This window comes from Pelobates fuscus, chromosome 12, assembly GCF_036172605.1.
Source record: "Pelobates fuscus isolate aPelFus1 chromosome 12, aPelFus1.pri, whole genome shotgun sequence".
Taxonomy (NCBI): domain Eukaryota; kingdom Metazoa; phylum Chordata; class Amphibia; order Anura; family Pelobatidae; genus Pelobates; species Pelobates fuscus.
In genome coordinates, this window is record NC_086328.1 from 112,064,796 (window position 1) to 112,085,696 (window position 20,901).

The 20,901-nt window shown below is 41.5% G+C and overlaps 1 protein-coding gene across 1 annotated transcript; it reads right to left on the reverse strand.

Moving 5' to 3' along the window:
- Nucleotides 1–3,540: 3,540 nt before the first annotated feature.
- SPTY2D1 (SPT2 chromatin protein domain containing 1) lies at nt 3,541–20,530 on the reverse strand. The gene is made up of 6 exons (XM_063437520.1): nt 20,314–20,530; nt 10,357–10,471; nt 7,705–9,990; nt 6,745–6,904; nt 5,965–6,042; nt 3,541–4,464 (listed from the first exon to the last, which is right to left on the reverse strand). Exons 1-6 carry the CDS (start codon nt 20,368–20,370, stop codon nt 4,359–4,361), a joined length of 2,802 nt encoding a protein of 933 aa, XP_063293590.1. The 5' UTR covers nt 20,371–20,530; the 3' UTR covers nt 3,541–4,358.
- Between the last annotated feature and the right edge of the window lie 371 nt (nt 20,531–20,901).

A 20,901-nucleotide genomic window follows, 5' to 3' on the forward strand; every position in this document is an offset into this window, starting at 1 on the left:
TTCTCTCTGTATTACACCCTGGGTGGTAGGCTGATATTCTCTCTGTATTACACCCTGGGTGACATACTGAAATCCTATCTGTATTACAGGCTGTGTCATAGACTGACGTTCTCTCTGTATTACACCCTGGGTGGTAGACTGACATTCTCTCTGTATTACACCCTGGGTGGTAGGCTGATATTCTCTCTGTATTACACCCTGGGTGGTAGGCTGATATTCTCTCTGTATTACACCCTGGGTGGTAGACTGACATTCTCTCTGTATTACACCCTGGGTGGTAGACTGATATTCTCTCTGTATTACACCCTGGGCGATAGGCTGATATTCTCTCTGTATTACACCCTTGGTGACATACGGATATTCTCTCTGTATTACAGGCTGTGTCATAGACTGACATTCTCTCTGTATTACACCCTGGGTGATAGAATGATATTCTCTTTGTATTACGCACTGGGGAATAGATTTATAGTCTCTCTGTATTACCAGATAAGCTGTGAATTCACTAATGTCTGAATTCCTCTGGGCGACTGACAGAACTTGGGCTGGAAATAATGAAGTTTTAGATTTTCTACTACCGTAATTTGTTTATTTTGAGCCAAAATTTAACATTTCCTGGTGAATTCCCAACAATTCATTATTATTTCTTAATAATTTATTTTTTCAGTTCACTTTCCCCAATATGCACAATTGGTACATTCAATCCACACGTAATTACCCCAAAACAGCTAATTTATGTAAAAAAAATGCAGGCCCACTGCTGACACAGCTTCCTTGGCCCTGTTGGGTATTTATTTTTAAATATACTCAATACCTCCACAAAAAAAAATAAAAAAATAATGGGGAGACTTTCTGGACTGGAAATGATGCCAGAGCTGGAGATCTGCAGGAATGCAACACATTCAGAATTTTTAACATATGCCCACAAACATTTTTGTAATACAATCTTTATATAAATGAATAAAATGTGTGTCCTGAGTGCAATGAATCTGCCCTATTTGGGATCTATTTAGCACTATGCACAAACATTGCGGGATTTTTTTGTTTAACATACATTCAGATCTAGGATAAAGTCAACATTTCAAAGCATTTATCACTGTACTCCACCGGTCTTTAATCTATTTTCTCCTTCTTATAGTTTTGCTTTCCGGATTTATAATCATTCTACGTGCTGAAGGACAGTACATGTAAAGTGCTGCCGCCCATTTCCCAGAATCCAGAGTCTTCAGCAAGGGAATTACATAATAAAAGGAAGGATACCAAATGAAGTTTGATTAAAACCCCTGATCCCTTCAATATTTCATGTTTAATCCTATAGGGCAGCACTCTTCATATGTTGTCCAACAGCATAAATATGCATTGTTTGAGTAGGAAAACCACGGTGGGTCTGGAGACGGACTGTACCTTCACAGGATGAAAGAACCAGCTTCCAGCAGAAAGGCGGAATACTGTAACTATAAAGAATAATTATGGCATCTCCTTAAGTAGTTTAGATGGCTGGACAGAGTGTATTTATAAAGTATCCAATCTAAATCTATACCAGAAAACGGGTTATTCGCTAAGCTGCGAGTTGTAGTGAACCAAAATGTAATTGGCAAAACTAAAGCTAAAATAGCAGATCTGCAACCAATTCCAGTTCGGCTAGTTACATCCTCGCTTTTTTTTGCCGAAATGTTGCCTTTTGGATTTATTTTTTTACAATTTTGTGTAATCCTGTACGTTTGTTGAATGCACCCACTAATGTAAGTATGTCTGATCATTTTCACCTATTCCTAGAATCATTAAAAAAAAAAAATTCAGTTGCCACAAAGCATTTTTAAAAGAACACTGTAGTGTCAGGAACACAAACATGTATTCCCAGCCCTATAGGGTTTAATCCACCCCCCCCCCCCCCCCACAACTTAGAAAAGGTGATGTCACCTTATTTCCAGTGCTGCGCAGGCCCGCAGACACTGGCCCCGTCCCAGAGCCGCCTCTTTGTTGACATCAGAATTGCTGATTTTTAGCCAGTCCAATGCTTTCCCATAGGGTCACTGTAGGGAAAGCATTGGATTGGCTGAAATCGGCAAGGAGGCGGGATGTGGGCAGGGCCAAACACATTTTTTGCCAATCAGCACCTCCTCATAGAGATGCATCAAATTAATGCATCTATATGAGGAAAATTCAGCATCTCAATGCAGAGCGTGGAGACGCTGAATGGCAGTGCTGCCTACTGTGCAGCACTCCCTCAGGAAGTACCTCCAGTGGCCATCTGAGGAGTGGCCACTTCAAGCTGTCCCTAGAGAGCAATGTAAATAGTGCGTTTTCTCTGAAAAGATGGTGTTTGCATGAAAATGCCTGAAGGCAATGATTATACTTACCAGAACAAATACATTAAAGGACCACTATAGGCACCCAGACCACTTCAGCTCAATGAAGTGGTCTGGGTGCCAGTTCCATCTAGTGTTAACCCTGCAGCTGTAAACATAGCAGTTTCAGAGAAACTGCTATGTTTACACTAGGGTTAATCCAGCCTCTAGTGGCTGTCTCACTGACAGCCGCTAGAGGCACTTCCGCGCCTCTCACTGTGATTATGCTGGACGTCCATAGGAAAGCATTGAGAAAGACTAAAGACCATAAAGTGCCAGGAAAACAAGTTTGTTTTTCTGGCACTATAGTGATCCTTTAAGCTGTAGTTGTTCTGGTGACTATAGTGTATATTTAAATGAAACATGGGCCCTACTTTGCTTTTACATTTAAATAGCAATTTAGACAAGGGGAATACATAACCCAGAATCAGGCATGTTTATGATCAAGAACTGGCTTCTGACATCATTAAATCTACGACAGCCATATCACTTTACACAGCCAGAATAAGTGTCGAGAATTAAAAAGCTTGTCACAGATTGTAAAGCCAGAAAGGGAGCATTCTGGCTGGCTGAAAGCTGCCTTAGAGTGGTCCGTTTTTTACAATGCTCTAACCACTCTTGACACGGAGTGTCGGCTCAGGGAGCTCTCTGCACTCAGCTTTGCATAGACTTGTGATGGGGCTTACAGTGACCATTTAAATGGATAGACCAGATATTAGTTTGGTTACAGTTAGATATTTTATTTACCCTTGCTCCCCAAGCCCATCATTTATGCCCCTGCCAAACTGCCCTGTTGCACATAACGCCATGACTTGAGATTTGTTTTTCCACTTGTTGGCTTTCTATAACAGACAGCCGACAAGTGAACTACAACTCCTACAAACCTTTGCTGTGCACAAGGCTCTGTGTAACATTTTATCAAACAGCTTCCTGGTTTAGAAAAAGCTAATTTCAGACCCAAAAATGGTGATAGACTGATTTAATAACAGAGGGCTGGAATTAATGGTGTTGTAAACAAAACTCAAAAGCCCTCAAGGACAGAGAAGTATACAATATTTAAAAAATAAATATACATATAGATCCATAAAATGTATATAAATGACATAAGGTTTATAAATGAAACGAAAACAATAGAATAATGCATCAGATGTTTATTTGTATAAAGAACACAAAAAATATGTATTAGCATGTCAAGATGCACTTTGATATCCCCCCTCTCCCCATATTTTGCCATCATTGTGACATCACTTGCCCTTCATAAATATTGACCCACGGCAGGCTGTAAATAAATTATATACTTTGAAGATGACCAGCAAACCATTTGAGCTTCTTAAAGAAATTAGGTACCAGCCCACTCTGCATTGGGTAAGTGCACTTGTAAGGACTGTACACATCCTTGTTATAAAAAGAATGTCTGATATATTGCACAAAGACAAACATGGAACTAAAGATGTTAAGGTATGCAATAAATGGCATTTTTATCCCTCAAAACAGAGCACAGGTTTATAACCTTTTCTTCTGAATAATTTATTCATTCCACAGATCTGTTCTCAGAACATATATTTCATACTTTTAAAGAAGAAAAAAAATCATACATATCTCTCAAATAAAAAATTAAACAAATATAAAGCACATTTTCCTCTATATCTCATGGCAGTTTCTGCAAAATCTGTATTGACCTATGATAAATTTCATCTAGGTACAAATAGCCTGTAATTTTATTTAATTGTAGTTAAAGACTTTAAAAAATAGTTTTTTTTTCCTTTTTACAAGTAAACACAAGTTTAAACACAAATTGTGTTTTTCTATGCCTTTTTCGTTTGCCACGGTGATAACCTATTTTAGGTACCAGAAGTGACCATATGATTTCCAGGTTGTGTGCCATTGCGGTGTGGTTCGTTCCAGCAGCAGAACTTACTTCGATGGTATTGTAAGATTGTATCCTATCATAGCCAGAGCATGGACTGAGAAGGCCCAAGTCAGTGTTTAGATCCGTAACATGTAAAACTACTGCTACCGGGTTTTCTTCCGCTTTGCCACACTCTGTTTGGCTTGCCTTTTCAATTCTTCCTCCTCGCGTCTTAACTCTTCCAAGTCCTCTTGAATACCCAATCGCAAACTGAAAAAGGCATACATAAAATTAATGTTCAACAAAAAAATATACAACACATCAATGTTTCTAAGTACAAACCAAACTCACAAATACAAGTAAAAAAGCAAAAAACAGACATGCACTCTTCATATCTAGATTTAGGAATTTGTGTCCTATCTGTATAGAGGCAGGCCACATAGTCTAAACTAGAATCAGTTTTCTTTCCAATTGCAGTAGAATGTAAAGTGACAATTTGCTTTGCTAGTGTGTGTTTTAGGTAGCAGAATCATGGATGACTAGCAGAGCAGATTATACTTAATATTTTATTTTCATGTTGTGCCTCACAAGATTTTTTTGGACATCTCCAAATTTTAAAGTTGGACTCTATAGGTTCATCTACTAAACTGGAAATTGTTAACATTTTGCAAATAAACTACAGATTTTAGGCTAAAGTAGCCAAACTGACCCGACTCCTGTTGGTTGTATTGTTTGCACTAAAATGTGCCATTAAATAACTAATTGCAAAAGGCAATCAGCACAAGTAAGTAGGGGTAAGATATGTATAAGCCTCAAATGTAGATATATATAAAAAAAAAATTACAAATCACTTTGCTTATGCAGCTCTAGTCACTCCTCCCTGCATGTGACTTACATCATTTTCCTAAACACTTCCTGTAAAGACAGATCTAATGTTTAAACTCCCTTTGTTTAAAGTTCAATTTACGGGGTAGGAGATAAAAACTTCTAAAGTTAGCATCGGATTAAAAATGAAACCATTTTTTTCATGCAAGCCGCAAGTCACATCCAGGGTAGGTGTGGCTAGGGCTGCATAAAACAGAAACAAAAGTGATTTAACTCCTAAATGGCAGAGAATTGAACAGTGATGCTGAAAGGACATGATCTATACACGCAAACTACAACATTCAATTAAAATTATTTTGATGAATATAGAGTCCCTTTAAACTTTGCAATGTTTACATTGCAGGATTAAGAAAACCACCTGCATTTCACAAAATTCTATGCTTTCCTATGGGGAAGGCCTAATTTGCATGCAGTGTTCAAAGCATATGTGCATTAGGTTCCCCCATCAGTGTGACGTGACCAGAGGTTGAAATGGAGCCAATGCTGAGGGACCTTGGCGCTGGAATCAGGCAAGTGTTTAACCATTTATGCGCAGGGTGTGAATGTGGGAGTGTAAAGACTCTAAAGGGAATGTGACAGTTTTGTATTCCTAATGCTACAGTGTCTTTAGATGTGTTACTTGGCCAATATGGTTGTATTAGGCTGTAAATTAGTCTAGGACAATTTGCTAGATATAAAAAATTGTAAGAAAGTTTTTAAAACCTGGACTGGGGGGCCCAGCAGATTTGACTTGCTCAATATGTGCATGCACTAAACAGAAAACCCATAAGTGCCTTAATGGGCAACGTAAGCTACTAGAAGAGTAAATGGGTTTTATATAAGGGGCAAGTGGGTAAACATTAAACGCTCCTGCAAGGGTAGTAAGAGGATTTGCAGCAGGCATACCTCCTGGCTTCCTCTTTCTGCTGCTCCCGGAAACTGCTTTCCATGTACCTCAGGGCATAATCACTTTCATCTTTATACCTAGAGAGCAGAATACAGAAAAGGTTTAAATTGCAATCCAAAACAGATCACTACATGTACCAGGTTAAGAAAAAACATCTTAAGAGGATGCACACTTATCCTTAAAGAAACATTCCAAGCACCATAATCACTACCTCTCAATAAATGAATCATTTTGGTGCCATGTTACCTTCCAGGGTTAAACTGTTTTGAATGGTTTAACACAGAAGCCCTGTAACCAGGTGTCTGTCAGCTGCCTCTCCTCTGTTACTTGGCCAATGTGGAAGCATTACGTGTAAACACACGCACATTTTTTTTTTTTAATTTATACTCACAGTGGCAAGCAAGATGCACTCAGCCTATCACTCCAACCAATTTGCTGCTCAAGCCAATGGTTCTGCATTAGCCGAGCATCAGAAGAGAAGCAGCAGTTTAAAAAAAAAAAAAAAAAATTGTTAAACACTGGAAGATCGGGTATTATGGTGCCAGAGGACCCCAGGCACCATAATAAATTCACTGAGATGAAGTGGTTATAATCCCTTGAGTCTTCCCTTAAATACATTTTTAAAGAGTAAGTGTGTATTCTGAAATTGTGTATAAACACAAGTCACGTATAGACTGCATAGAAAAACCAAGTCTTATCCTTCAGAAAATTAACAAAATTAAATATTCCACTTATTTTCAGAGCATTGCTAGTACACAATGTAGCATAAATTTACTAACTTATTTCTGTCGTAGCCAAATATTTCTCGAATGTGCTTTGATATTTCATCTTGGGACTCCCCTCCATCATCAATAAAATCTTCCATCTCTGAATCAAAATCTTCATCGTCATCGTCAATTCTTCGTTTGTAAGAAATAGTTATTGGTGGTTTAGGGGGACCTGTTAAGAAAACAAAATCCCAAAAAAATAATAAATAAATAAAAAAGGTATATCCTTCAATCTAACTTATGACAATTTTGGATTAATATTTGGGGGAAATATAACCAGCACAGCCCCTTAAAAAAGTTCAAATCTTATCAAATACACCAATAAAAGATTTATTGGTGTCCGAAGTGCCCCTTTAACCCCTTAAGGACACATGACATGTCTGACACGTCATAATTCCCTTTTATTCCAGAAGTTTGGTCCTTAAGGGGTTAAAGATTGCTTATAGAAATGATTGACAGGGAGCCAAAACGGAAGCACCCAGTTTGAGAATATAGCTAAATACAACAGTGCTGATTTCTTCAACATGTAAATGTTAGTGGTCAGACCTCAAAAACAAAATTTGTTTAATACAAGTAAATTATATTAAAAATCCTTGGATGTGACAGTTGTCATTTAAGAGTGTCGTCCTTCATGTTGCCCTGACGTTCCCAGGACATAACTCCCACAGATAAACATTTCAGAAAGATTTCAATAAACAGGACGATGCTACAATATATGTGAATACAATGTCAACAGTGTGATTTGAGAAAACAGTGCTTAGAGATGTATTGCTAATAAGGTGCACAATAAAGAACTGTTTTTTTTCTTCATATAAATACAAAGGACAAATTTTAGGGGCAAAGTGATGCAATTACCAAATATAATAGAATGTTCCTATTGACTTCTACACATTCAGGATGCTAAATAACCCTCAAACAAAGCAACACATTGATATTCATAATAATCAATTCTAAACCCATTTGAAAACATACCTGGTGGGCGAGCCATTGGCTTAGGTGGGCCGGGTTTCATTCCATTTGTTTGTCCATTGTTTGATTTAGGAATAAAGTTTTTCGATGAGATGGTTTCCGATATTACAGTACACTTTGGTTTCCCAAGTGCTCCATGTCCTGCAACCAAATTGTTAACAGGCCGACCAGGTCCTGAACCACCAGAGACACGTCCAGCAGCAGGTGCCATGTTGCTGCTCGGCCGTACAGAGGAAGATCCTGGCCGAATAGGGGCACTTTTAGGAGTGCTCCCTGGCAGTGAAGAACTACTATGTGGTCGGCTGGATCCAAAGCTGGTGTTTGACTGCCCAACACTACCTGGACGAGATAAACCGGGGCCAGAGTTGCCAGAAAGCTTACTGGATCCAGAACTAATACCCAGGGTTCGACCTGACACCAAATTAGAGCTGCCAGAGGGTCGCACAGAACCAGAGGTCCCAGATGGACGAACAGATCCAGAACTAGGGCCGCCAGCGTGCTTAACAGATCCAGAACTAGGGCCGCCAGCGTGCTTAACAGATCCAGAACTAGGGCCGCCAGCGTGCTTAACAGATCCAGAACTAGGGCCGCCAGCGTGCTTAACAGATCCAGAACTAGGGCCGCCAGCGTGCTTAACAGATCCAGAACTAGGGCCGCCAGCGTGCTTAACAGATCCAGAACTAGGGCCGCCAGCGTGCTTAACAGATCCAGAACTAGAGCCGCCAGCGTGCTTAACAGACCCAGAACTAGAGCCGCCAGCGTGCTTAACAGATCCAGAACTAGAGCCGCCAGCGTGCTTAACAGATCCAGAACTAGAGCCGCCAGCGTGCTTAACAGATCCAGAACTAGAGCCGCCAGCGTGCTTAACAGATCCAGAACTAGAGCCGCCAGCGTGCTTAACAGATCCAGAACTAGAGCCGCCAGCGTGCTTAACAGATCCAGAACTAGAGCCGCCAGCGTGCTTAACAGACCCAGAACTAGAGCCGCCAGCGTGCTTAACAGACCCAGAACTAGAGCCGCCAGCGTGCTTAACAGATCCAGAACTAGAGCCGCCAGCGTGCTTAACAGATCCAGAACTAGAGCCGCCAGCGTGCTTAACAGATCCAGAACTAGAGCCGCCAGCGTGCTTAACAGATCCAGAACTAGAGCCGCCAGCGTGCTTAACAGATCCAGAACTAGAGCCGCCAGCGTGCTTAACAGATCTAGAACTAGAGCCGCCAGCGTGCTTAACAGATCCAGAAGTAGAGTTACCAGAGGGTTGTACAGATCCAGATTTTCCAGAGGGCCGAACAAATCCAGAACTGCCAGATGGTCCAGCAGACCCAGAACTAGAGTTGCTAGAATGTTGAGTGGAGGAATGGGACCCAGAAGGCCTAGCAGAGCTAGATCCCAAAGATGGCCGGGCAGAGCTGGAACCTGAGTTGGAGTTGCCACATTGTCGTGCACTCCCATGACTCTTGCCATTTGAGTTGACCACGCTTTCAGTTCTAGCAGTCGATGAGTGTTTAACTGAAGAAGATTTTAGGTTTCCATTTAAAGAAACCTTGTGGACTTTAGAAGTGGGGACAGGCACACTTTGTTCTACTCGACTACCACTTTCACTGGAGGATTTTTTCATTGTTCCATGGTGTCCACTTTTTACTTTCTCTGTAGGGCTTGATTTTGACAATGAACTGGAATATTTTTCATGAGACTTTGATTTCTTGTCCATGGAATGGCTTCCTTTTGAAGACAAATGCTTGTCACCAGAGCTTTTACTGACTTTCACAACCTGGCCATTTTTTGAGTCTCTGTCCACAGTCTTTATGTCCTTATACATTTTTCTCTCCAAAAACTCCAATTCTCTGAGCTCTTCGGCAGTCCTTGGCCGATCGTCTGATTTTTTCACAGGTTTCACAATTTCCACTGGCTCAAACTGTTTCTTTTCAGCAAGTCTAAGCAATTCAGTAAAGTTCATTGCCGGAGGAGCAGCTTTTTTCACATTTGATAATTTTGGTATTTTCTTAGGGGGCGGTGCTGGCTCCTCAATCTCTTCCTCTTGCTCAGATTCAGTCTGAGAGTACTCATAGAGCTCTTCTTCTGTCATATACTCCTCATCCGACTTGGCATTCGTGCTCTGGTCTTCTTCAGAGTTGGAATGTCTTTTTCTGGGTTTATCCTCCACTGGAACACCATTGTAGCCTCTGAAATTGTCTTTTGTCCTTGAAGCCATTGCCCTGGCCTTCTTGTCATGTTTCAGTTCCTTGCGTTTGGCCAATAAGTCCTCTTTCTTCCTCTTTTCTTCCAATTCTAAAAGAAAAAAATAATAATGTGTTATATTAATATAGAACAAGTACCAAGTAAAGGTCTTCATAGAGCCCACAATACACATTTTCATCTTTCAGCCGTGAGAAGTTTTCCAGGGATAGCAATCATTATCAACAGAGCTGCAGTTAGCTCAAATTGGGTCGAGACAGCCAGCTATGGTAGGGGAAGCCATGAAAGAGGTTTTAGAATTTACAGACACATTTAATATGTTTCAAGCCCCAAACAAAGTTCTCCCCCCCCAAACAAGGCTGATACTTGCAAAGATGTAGTAAAGCAATAACGAGGCGTCCAAGGCATTTAAAGCAATTCACAAAAAAAAAAAAAGTTTATTACATGTAAAAAGGGTACCTTTTTTGCGAATCTCATCATCTTTCTTCCTGAGGAAGGCCTGTACTGCTGCAGAGTGCACTCCTTTAATCTTTGGGTCCTTCTTAGGGGGTCCTACTGCCAGACTGTATCTTTTCTGTAGGGCAAAGAAAAATAAAGATATCCACATGTAAAGATATTAAGATATACTCACACTCACAAAAATAACTTTTCATTAGACAGTGTAACATCAAATAACAATTGTACTCTTGTTTTACAACAAATCCCCCATAACCAGTTATTGGCAGGGGCCCAAATTTAATTAAATAACAAAACACTTTGAGATACCAAACACTTTCCATCCGATTTCCCCCATTAGGTACAGTATAATGCAAAACGACTGTCTTAAAATCCAATAAGATTCAATCAACTGGTATATAAAGTAAAAAAATACATAAAAGCAGAGCAAAGTAGTAAAAACACGTAACGCGTTTCACCAAAAAAACACTGGAAAAAGTATTTTACTGGTGGAAGGCGTTACGTGTTTTTACTACTTTGCTCTGCTTTTTTTTTTTTTTTTACTTTATGTACCAGTTTATTGAACAAAGTAGTTAATTTACTAACATCTTTGGACTTCACTCTGATCTCTTGTGGAGCCTGGGACCACAAGATCCTTTGTTAGGGAAAATACCACCTAAGCGCTGTGGATTGAGCAAAACGGTATTTATGCTCTATTTAGGAGTACCTCTCCTAATTTTATTAATCTACAATAACATCAGTGATCACTATATATATTTTGTTTCTGCCCGCCCCCCCCCCCCCCCTATCAACAGTCATCCTACTAACAAGCCTGCAAGATTCTAAGGTGGGGTGGATACCATCCTGAGCCACCATACCTAGGTGGAGATCGTCTAAGCACTTTATCCCTCGGCCGGGATTGTACTACCCAAGCACATTCTGATAGAGTGCAACAAATTTGCAAGTGCAAGATATACTAAACCATATTTTGCTGCCTTCTTCTGTCTCCATATATTCCACTACCTCTGAAATATATTAAGGCGCTACCCTCTCTATCTTACACTTTCAACTGAACTGGAACGCTGCCTATCCACTTCAAGGATTAACGCTAGAAACCAAGCTCCTACATATTTTGAATTGAAATCTTGTGTCTGTAGGGGTAAATGACTTCCTAAATTATTCGAACTACAATTTGTATCATTCTTTTGCAAAAACAATTTAGTATTCAGAAGACTTCTGATCAACACCTATTACTGAAATATAATTACAGTACATGGTTTATCAGCCACCATCTACTCCTGCACATGATACAAGTAAAAGAAGCCAGATGCATATATAAATATTAAAAACATCTATTTGCAGATTGCAAATGCAGATTGGGGGGGGGGGGGGGGAGAGGCACTAGGCAGTCAATGGCTATAAATATGTATTAATATTAGTCACAGAAGCCAGTTATATGGTTGCCGAGCAAAAGCAGGTCCTGGATCCACAGAGACTCCCAGGCAACTGACTGTAGATGATGAAATGCAACAATCAAGGGACCCCTGAGTAACTGTCATAAATGCAGGCTGTAGCAAATAAACAGCTAAAGGGAAATGTGTCAGCAGCCAATCTAACAATTACATGCTAGAAGAAGACACCGCAGGAGCCACGTGCCGTTTTAGATATGGCAACGCTCTAACTACTATGCTGTGATTAACACACACACACCCCCCGCAGGATTAGACTCCAGTCTGAACCCACTGAGCAGGAAAAGCAGCTGGGTGTTGAGGTCTCTGGGCAAAGCGTGCAGTCTTTCCCACGAGAATTTGATTGGGATGGGTGTGTAATGTTAAAACTCATGAGCAGGCAAAAACAAATCCACAGAGCCCACGATAAGCTGCACATAGAAACTAACACTGGACATTATTCAAAGCACCTTATGCTTTCTGTATGAGTTCACTTACTCAAAGCCTGTTAGAAAAACTGCTGAAACAAATATGTACGACAATATTAATAGAACCCACGAGTTTATGGCCTGAGTGGATGGAAGACTTTTCAGTCTTTAAACAAAAACCTGAGAAAAAAACAACAACAAAAAAACCTCCAAAAACAATTTATCCTTTTTCGTGTCCAAGTAAAGTTGCCAGAGCATTTCGTCCAGAATGTAACATTATGACATCCCTTTTATCAAATAGTAACCAGTGAATGAAGGACACTGTGTGCCTCGTAAGGGCTGCCAAAATAATATATCACCAAGCCACTGTCACAATTCCATTGCCAGATGAGTTGCTTCATAAGCATATGTAAGCAAAAGAAAATAGAATAGAATTTAAAACAGAAAATAGTCTTTAAGTACATGCATTTCTCTAGTGGCCTAATTTGTAATGCAATACAGTATGTTAAAGGAACACTTCAGGCACCCAGACCACTTCAGCTCATTGAAGTGGTCTGGGTGCAGTGTCTCAATCCCACTTAGTCCTGCAATGTAAATCATTGCAGTTTTAGAGAAACTGCAATGATTACATTACTGTACTAAGGCTGCCTCTAGTGGCTGTCAGACAACCACTAGAAGTACTTCTTGGTAGCTAACTGACTTTTGGTCATCTTCACGCTTTGCATGAGGACAGTCAGCGTCCGTAAAATCCCCATAGGAAAGCACCGAATCAATGCTTTCCCCCCATAGGGAGGGTCTAATGCACTTGCTGCGCTTCCCCGTTGGATGACTGAGTTCCCAGGGAGATTGGAGCTGGAATCGGGTAAGTGATAAAAGGGTTTAACCTTTTCTGTGCCGGTGAGGAGGGGACCAGAGGGAACTATTAAAAAAAAAAAAAAAAAAAATACAAAGTTGTACTCCTTACACTACAGAACTTCTTTAATTCAAACAGATCTATGCTTAAATACAATATTAAAAAGTACTATAAATAAATGAAAAGCCTTTATTTACCAGAGTGGGCAGAAGGAGCTATAGTGCCAGGAATACAGCATTGAATTCATGTTACTAAAGTATCCCTGTAAATTTGTCTATATTGTCAGGATATTTACATCGGCAGACATTTTGTGCTAAAATAGAAATTAAAAGTGTATATTGTTAGAGTCACTCAGAACAGAGCAGACTCCATTTTGGATTTTAGGCTAACAAAGACACATAATTTCCTTTCTTTCAGCCACTGAGCCTGAGCTAAGGAATGCATTATATAAACAAGCCAAGTGATAAGCAATGAAGCGGGGGATGGAATGCTCTGTCTAAATGTTAATAGAATAGAAATAATTCTAAACACAAACATTAGTGACATAAGATTAAGTAATTAATTTTACTTTCTAAATTTTACAAGGTCCCATTGTAAGTAGGGGTGAAATGTAGTTTACAACTGTCAGTTTTAGAAATTATGATCAAAATCGTTGCCACAAAGACTGAGGCAAACGCTTTGAACTGACAAGTAAATTTAAGTTATGGTAGTCATATAGATAAGCCAAATGACATCAAAATCGTCATCAGGAAAAGTTAACTCTTTCCTGGATAGGAAGGTTTAGTGAGGCGAGACTGCCCTCTATGGACCAAATACCTAAATTGCAATGTGCAGGTTGACCACACCTTCAGTTTCCTATTGGCCTTATCAACTAATGACGTACAGAGAGTCTGGCCCTTTAAAAGTTAGGACAAAGGGAAGAGTTGAAGTTGAAGTAAGTTGGAGGAGTTTTGGGCTTTCAGATTCGGACATGCAGAGAGATCCATGACAGATATTCACTCTGGGACCAACACTCAAGAAACACTCCTGGACACTTAGAATTTTACTCTTACTTTCTAAGCAACACTTACTTTTTAATATTACTTACATACCTCCATACAACCAATCATACATGCATTCAAGTTCCTGGGACTACCTACTCATCTGGTGAGAACATCTACTTAACTGGTAATTATGCTGGTTTTATTTAATTCATCTAAATTAATTAAAAATCTAATAGCAGGATATATGACTGGATAAATCACGGTTAGATTTCAGTATTTAGAAAGCTTAGTTAACTAAAGAATAATATATATATATATATATATTTTATATATAGTTATAAACATTCCATTCTGCAGGTGGAATTAAGAATACGATATCTTTTTAGGCAAATTAAAATTCGGCTTATAGAATCTGGTAGATTATTCTTGTTGGATGGTTCCAGGAAATAATTAATAAGATGGTTTGAATGTTATTTTAATTGAAAATTACATGAGAATAGGATATTATATGCCTAGGAGTATCTAGCCAGCATTGAAAGGGTTACTCCGTTGATTTAACTGTTAGCCAAGGTTTTATGGCTTTTCGCTGTGTGAAGTTTTACTTTCTGTCTGTGAAATACCCTCATAAATATTGTAAGTCTTGACAGTTGATGCTGTTAGCCATTGGAACGTGTTTTAACATTGCCATTATATTGCATACTTATGTTATACTAAACATTCACTGATTATCATCATGCATGCTGCCTAATATTATTATTATTTTATTTGTCACAATAATTATATCTATTTTTATAACAAATTGTGATTTTATTTGTATGGAATACATTTCACTTACATGATGACAATCTCTAAGATCAAAGAGAATTGAAATAGTGGGCAATTCTCAACTGTTTAATATTATCATCCCATAAATATCTTTATATTTATGTCACAGAGGTGCATAATGCATTCAATGTAAAATATTGAGATATAGTTACAATCCAGTGCGCCCTGTGCTATGGTTGCTATGCTTCGAGAGGGAGGTTTTTTCTGCTCTCAGGTCGGTACCAATGATTTGCATGAGAAGTGGAAGAAAGACCTATTTTTAAATACGTTTTCTCCCAATCTATATATTTGCTAGTAAATCTGCCAGTACAAATAAATAAATATATATATCTCCATGCTCTTTCAAAAGAGCCTTAGTAGTTTGAGGCATGACAGGTCTCCTTTAATCAGCTAAGAAGGCAGATATTAAGTTCGATGAGCATATGTGAAAGATCACCAGGAAATCCAGGGAAAAGTTATGTCTGGAAGCGTTGTTGCAGTGTGTGAAAGCATTTAAAAATCTCAGTTGTGTTTGAACACCTGCTTCCTTCAAGAGTAAAACCCCAAGCTAGATCTGACAAGAATGTGCAGTTTCAGGTCGTGTCATATCAGGACAGAAAATTCTTCGATGCACAGCATTAAGTGACATAAAATCACAAGGACGAAGTGGTGTAACCACCACTGTGTGTTCTGCACCATCCCACGTTCTTTTTTTTTTTTTTTTTTTTACACGATTACTACTAGAAATCAGTGAGCATCGGATTCTGGGAAACCTATGTCAAATCACAATCCCTGTTCGTTACACCAGGAGATGGGATGTATATCCCAAAAAGCGAGACACTATTAAGCTACTTTAAACACTAAAAGTTCAATGAGTGAAAATCAGCTGCCTGTCCAACTTGAACAATCAGTGCCACTAAAAGATCACTCTTCCTAATACAATATAGTGACCTGGTAACCCCAAGGAATACACTGGGCTTATTTCAGCTCTTAAAGAGCCACACAAAGTTTTCAAAGCTGCATGTGTGTTCAATTTCCCCAGAGCTATCAGATCAAGCTATTTCCTGAAATACAGATGGACCCACAAAAAACAGCTATGTAATAGCTGAATTCCCACCCTAGATATAAAGTAAATTATTCTTTAAAATTAAGCCAGTATTCTGATAATTTCAACCACAAAATCCATACAACACAGAAACTTGTCAGTAAAGGTTGTGCACTATATGAAGAACACAAAGGAATAGACAAATATTGCATTTTAGGCCAAGATAGCGGTGATGTAGATATCTTCCCACCCCGTAATTTCCAACTCCAATTTTAATCATAACGATAAGAATATAGCGCTGAGCCATTTATTTAGGGGAACACTCACAAGTGGGGGTTAACTCCTGGAAACTAAGCAAAAGTAGCATTTAACAATAGAGTATCTCGGAGGGGAACCGATCAGTGGTTATTCTTAGATACATACAGAGAATGTATATTCTAGGTAGGAAAGAATGTATGTAAATAAAAATACAAAAAAAAAAAATATAATTAAATGGGTAGCAATTAGGAAGGACACAAAAATGGTTAAACTCCATATATATATGGATACTAAATGGTGATAGTATACTAATACCAACACTAAGTGGCTCTATGAATCACTATTTGGAATCCCTTTGGATAATCAATATAAAATTGAATATATACATGCAAATATGCCCAATCTACATATATGCCCTATATACTATCCTAGTCTGTGTAGAGATATTGCCTTAGTATATGGTCTAATATTTATTGATTCTACATCAAATGAAAGAGTGTGATGCTTCCCTTACACAGTGGATTGATAAACTCAGGGATAATGTATACAAATGTTGCGAGATGTACAAGCGATCATTACAAGTTACATTGTGTTTAAGTGTTCCCTTTATTTTTTTGAGCAGTGTACATTCTCTGTATGTATCTTAGATAACCATTGGTCAGTTTCACTCCGGGATACACTCGTCTGTTATATTCTCAATTTTTAATCAGTTACATAAAATGCTTATTTTTTTTTGTATATAGTGAATACATTTTTGGTAATTCATCTGTACTGCTCTATGTAGGGTTAAGGGCACATAATGTTACTTCTGCAAATGCCTGTTTCACTGGATGCTAAATAGAAAAGGGCTCCCTAAAACGGTCCTAGAGAGAATTGGTCAATATGGCTTGAATATGATAGGCTTAATATCCATTGTTTTACACACACACACGATTTCTATTTTCTACAAATAGATCCAGCAACAGGTTGCCGAGCAGAGACAGACATTAGATGATTTGGACAGTCAGCTGCTGACAAAGCCCCCTCCCCCTCACTACAGCCAGCATCCTTCTCTCATACTGCGCTTGGAGTGCCTTTTAAATACTTGTCAATGAAACCTACATTTGCTGCTATTTAGTGCTACCGGAACAGAATGTGAGCAGTTATCCGTGATAACCTGTTCGTTTTTACCCCCCTTATTCAGATTTTAACTACGGTTCAGTGCACACCACTGCACCCTTGGAAAGGGGTAGGCAATAGGGATCGAAAATATTGATTTTTTTAGAGCTGATAATCTGTGAACTTTTAGGCCAATAGACGATAACTTACTGATATTCTGTACATTTACCACTTTGAAAAAAATAAACTATTTCTAAATGCAAATGCACATGCCACATGTAGTGGATGCAGTGTGTTTGGACAGGGGAGCTGTGTGTGTTTGTGTAGTGTGTGTGTGTAGTGGATGCAGTGCGTATATAATAAATGCAGAGTGTGTGTTTGTGTATAATGAAAGTAGTGTGTGTGTAGTGTGCGTAAAGTGAATGCAGTGTGTGTATATACTATATGCAAAGTGTTTGTTTGTGCAGTGTCTATAGTGAATGCAGTGTTTATATAATGCAGTGTGCATTATATAAACACACCACATTCACTATACACACACACTGCATTATATAAACACACTGCGTGTGTTTGTGTAGTGTGTGTATACAATGCAGGGTGTGTGTGTAATTTGAGTGGGAGGGGGCATTTTTTTATGCTTCTTACCGGGGAGGAGGAATATGGCATTCCATGGTGATCCAGTGGCATGGACTGTGCAGTGGGGGCCCGCAGCAAGTGCTTACTTACCTTCCCAGCAACTCCCTGTGTAAATCTCACGGCTAGCGTGCTGCGCGGAGAGTTGCCATGGTAACCCATGGCAATGCTCTGACGGCCGCGGGACTCACGGGATTTACACAGGGAGCTGCTGGGAAGGTAAAGGAGGGTGAACAATTTTTTTTTACATATTTAAATATAAAAATACCCCTCCCCCCCTCAGGACCGCCGGGTTTGTGGGCCCAGTGGTATGTATTATCAGCAATATCGGTATCTCCATTGGCCGATAACGATATTGCCGAAAATAATGAATATCTGCCAGACCGATAATCGGTTGATCACTAGTAGGCAACCTTTTGCACTCCAGATGTCGTGGACTACATCTCCCATAATGCTCTGCCTGACCTAGGATAAAAATGGCACGCATATTTTTTGGCTGTTACTTAGCGTAAAAGGCACATGAAAAGAACAGATTTACGAACACAATTTCAGACTGTACAAAAATATAAAAGTTTGACCCTTTATACCCCTTCAATGGTTATAAAGTTTAACCCCATACGCCTCCTATACCGATAATTTACATAAAAGATTTTTTTTGGTTGCGTCTTTTATCCCAGTGCCGCCCCCCAGTGTTGCGTCTCTTATCCCCCCCCCCCCAGTATTAGGTCTGTTATCCCAGTCCCCCCCCCCCCCAGTATCAGGTCTGTTATCCCAGTCCCCCCCCCCCAGTATCAGGTCTGTTATCCCAGTCCCCCCCCCCCAGTATCAGGTCTGTTATCCCAGCCCCCCCCAGTATCAGGTCTGTTATCCCAGTGCCCCCCCCCCAGTATCAGGTCTGTTATCCCAGTGTCCCCCCCCAGTATCAGTTCTGTTATCCCAGTCCCCCCCCCCCAGTATCAGGTCTGTTATCCCAGCCCCCCCCAGTATCAGGTCTGTTATCCCAGTGTCCCCCCCCCCCGTATCAGGTCTGTTATCCCAGTGTCGTCCCCCCCCGTATCAGGTCTGTTATCCCAGTGACCCCCCCCCAGTACTAGGTCTGTTATCCCAGTACCCCCCCCAGTACTAGGTCTGTTATCCCAGTACCCCCCCCCCAGTACTAGGTCTGTTATCCCAGTCCCCCCCCCAGTACTAGGTCTTTTATCCCAGTCCCCCCCCCAGTACTAGGTCTTTTATCCCAGTCCCCCCCCCCCCAGTACTAGGTCTGTTATCCCAGTCCCCCCCCCCCCCCCATCAGGTCTGTTATCCCAGCCCCCCCCCCAAATCAGGTCTGCTATCCCAGCTCCCCCCCAAATCAGGTCTGTTATCCCAGCCCCCCCCCAAATCAGGTCTGTTATCCCAGCCCCCCCCCAAATCAGGTCTGTTATCCCAGCCCCCCCCCAAATCAGGTCTGTTATCCCAGCCCCCCCCCCCCAATCAGGTCTGCTATCCCAGCTCCCCCCCCCAATCAGGTCTGCTATCCCAGCTCCCCCCCCCCCCAATCAGGTCTGCTATCCCAGCTCCCCCCCCCCAAATCAGGTCTGTTATCCCCCCCCCCCAAATCAGGTCTGTTATCCCCCCCCCCCAAATCAGGTCTGTTATCCCCCCCCCCCAAATCAGGTCTGTTATCCCCCCCCCCCCAAATCAGGTCTGTTATCCCCCCCCCCCAAATCAGGTCTGTTATCCCCCCCCCCCAAATCAGGTCTGTTATCCCCCCCCCCCAAATCAGGTCTGTTATCCCCCCCCCCAAATCAGGTCTGTTATCCCCCCCCCCCAAATCAGGTCTGTTATCCCCCCCCCCCAAATCAGGTCTGTTATCCCCCCCCCCCAAATCAGGTCTGTTATCCCCCCCCCCCCCAAATCAGGTCTGTTATCCCCCCCCCCCCAAATCAGGTCTGTTATCCCCCCCCCCAAATCAGGTCTGTTATCCCCCCCCCCCAAATCAGGTCTGTTATCCCCCCCCCCCAAATCAGGTCTGTTATCCCCCCCCCCCAAATCAGGTCTGTTATCCCCCCCCCCCAAATCAGGTCTGTTATCCCCCCCCCCCCAAATCAGGTCTGTTATCCCCCCCCCCCAAATCAGGTCTGTTATCCCCCCCCCCCAAATCAGGTCTGTTATCCCCCCCCCCCAAATCAGGTCTGTTATCCCCCCCCCCCCCAAATCAGGTCTGTTATCCCCCCCCCCCCCAAATCAGGTCTGTTATCCCCCCCCCCCCAAATCAGGTCTGTTATCCCCCCCCCCATCAGGTCTGTTATCCCCCCCCCCATCAGGTCTGTTATCCCCCCCCCCCCCCCCCCATCAGGTCTGTTATCCCAGTCCCCTGGTGTATATTGCCGCCGCCCCCCCGTGTCTCCCCTCCCCACACACACCCGGTTGGTTCCCTTGCCGCACTCACCGTTCCCCCATCCGGCTGCAGTGTTGCTGCCACCTTCAATATACTGGAGAAATCCATCCCGGACCCCGGGGAGCCGGCCCCCCTCTCCCGCGAACTGCACCCGAGAGCGAGCACTCAGACTCAGTGAGTGAGAGAGAGAACAGCCGGAGTCACACTCACTCCACCAGAAACTACCAGATCCCAACAGCTGAGCGCGTCAGCAACACACACTGCGTCACTTCCGCCCATACGGAGGCACTTCCGCTCAGTCCTGCCAGCAGATGCCGTGACGTCATCTCCGTCGTGTGGGGAGGGGGGAGGGGATTGAGCTGACATACGGCGCGCGGGCGATCTTTTCCCTCTTCATGGCGGTAATGACGTGCCAGCGCGGCCTTTATAACGTTTTACATACTTTGAGATAAAGTCCTAGGTTTGTGTTTAAGGCTCCCACCGAAATCCACGCAGCAGCCAATAGCAGTAATTGTTGCTCCGTTATCGGCCATTCACAATCCACATTATTCCCTTAGCTGAGAGTGCGCATATGCTAACCAATCATATGGAAGATTATACACCTGCCAGCCGTTCACAATCACTATTGGTTACTGCCAA

Excerpts from the sequence above, each read along its gene's own strand:
- SPTY2D1 (XM_063437520.1), bottom strand. The coding sequence starts at position 20,370 with ATGGATTTCTCCAGTATATTGAAGGTGGCAGCAACACTGCAGCCGGAT. Across the intron at positions 6,905-7,704 it reads GCCAATGGCTCGCCCACCAG|GTCCCCCTAAACCACCAATA; the intron begins GTATGTTTTCAA and ends TTTTCTTAACAG. Across the intron at positions 6,043-6,744 it reads TTTGGCTACGACAGAAATAA|GTATAAAGATGAAAGTGATT; the intron begins GTTAGTAAATTT and ends TCTGCTCTCTAG.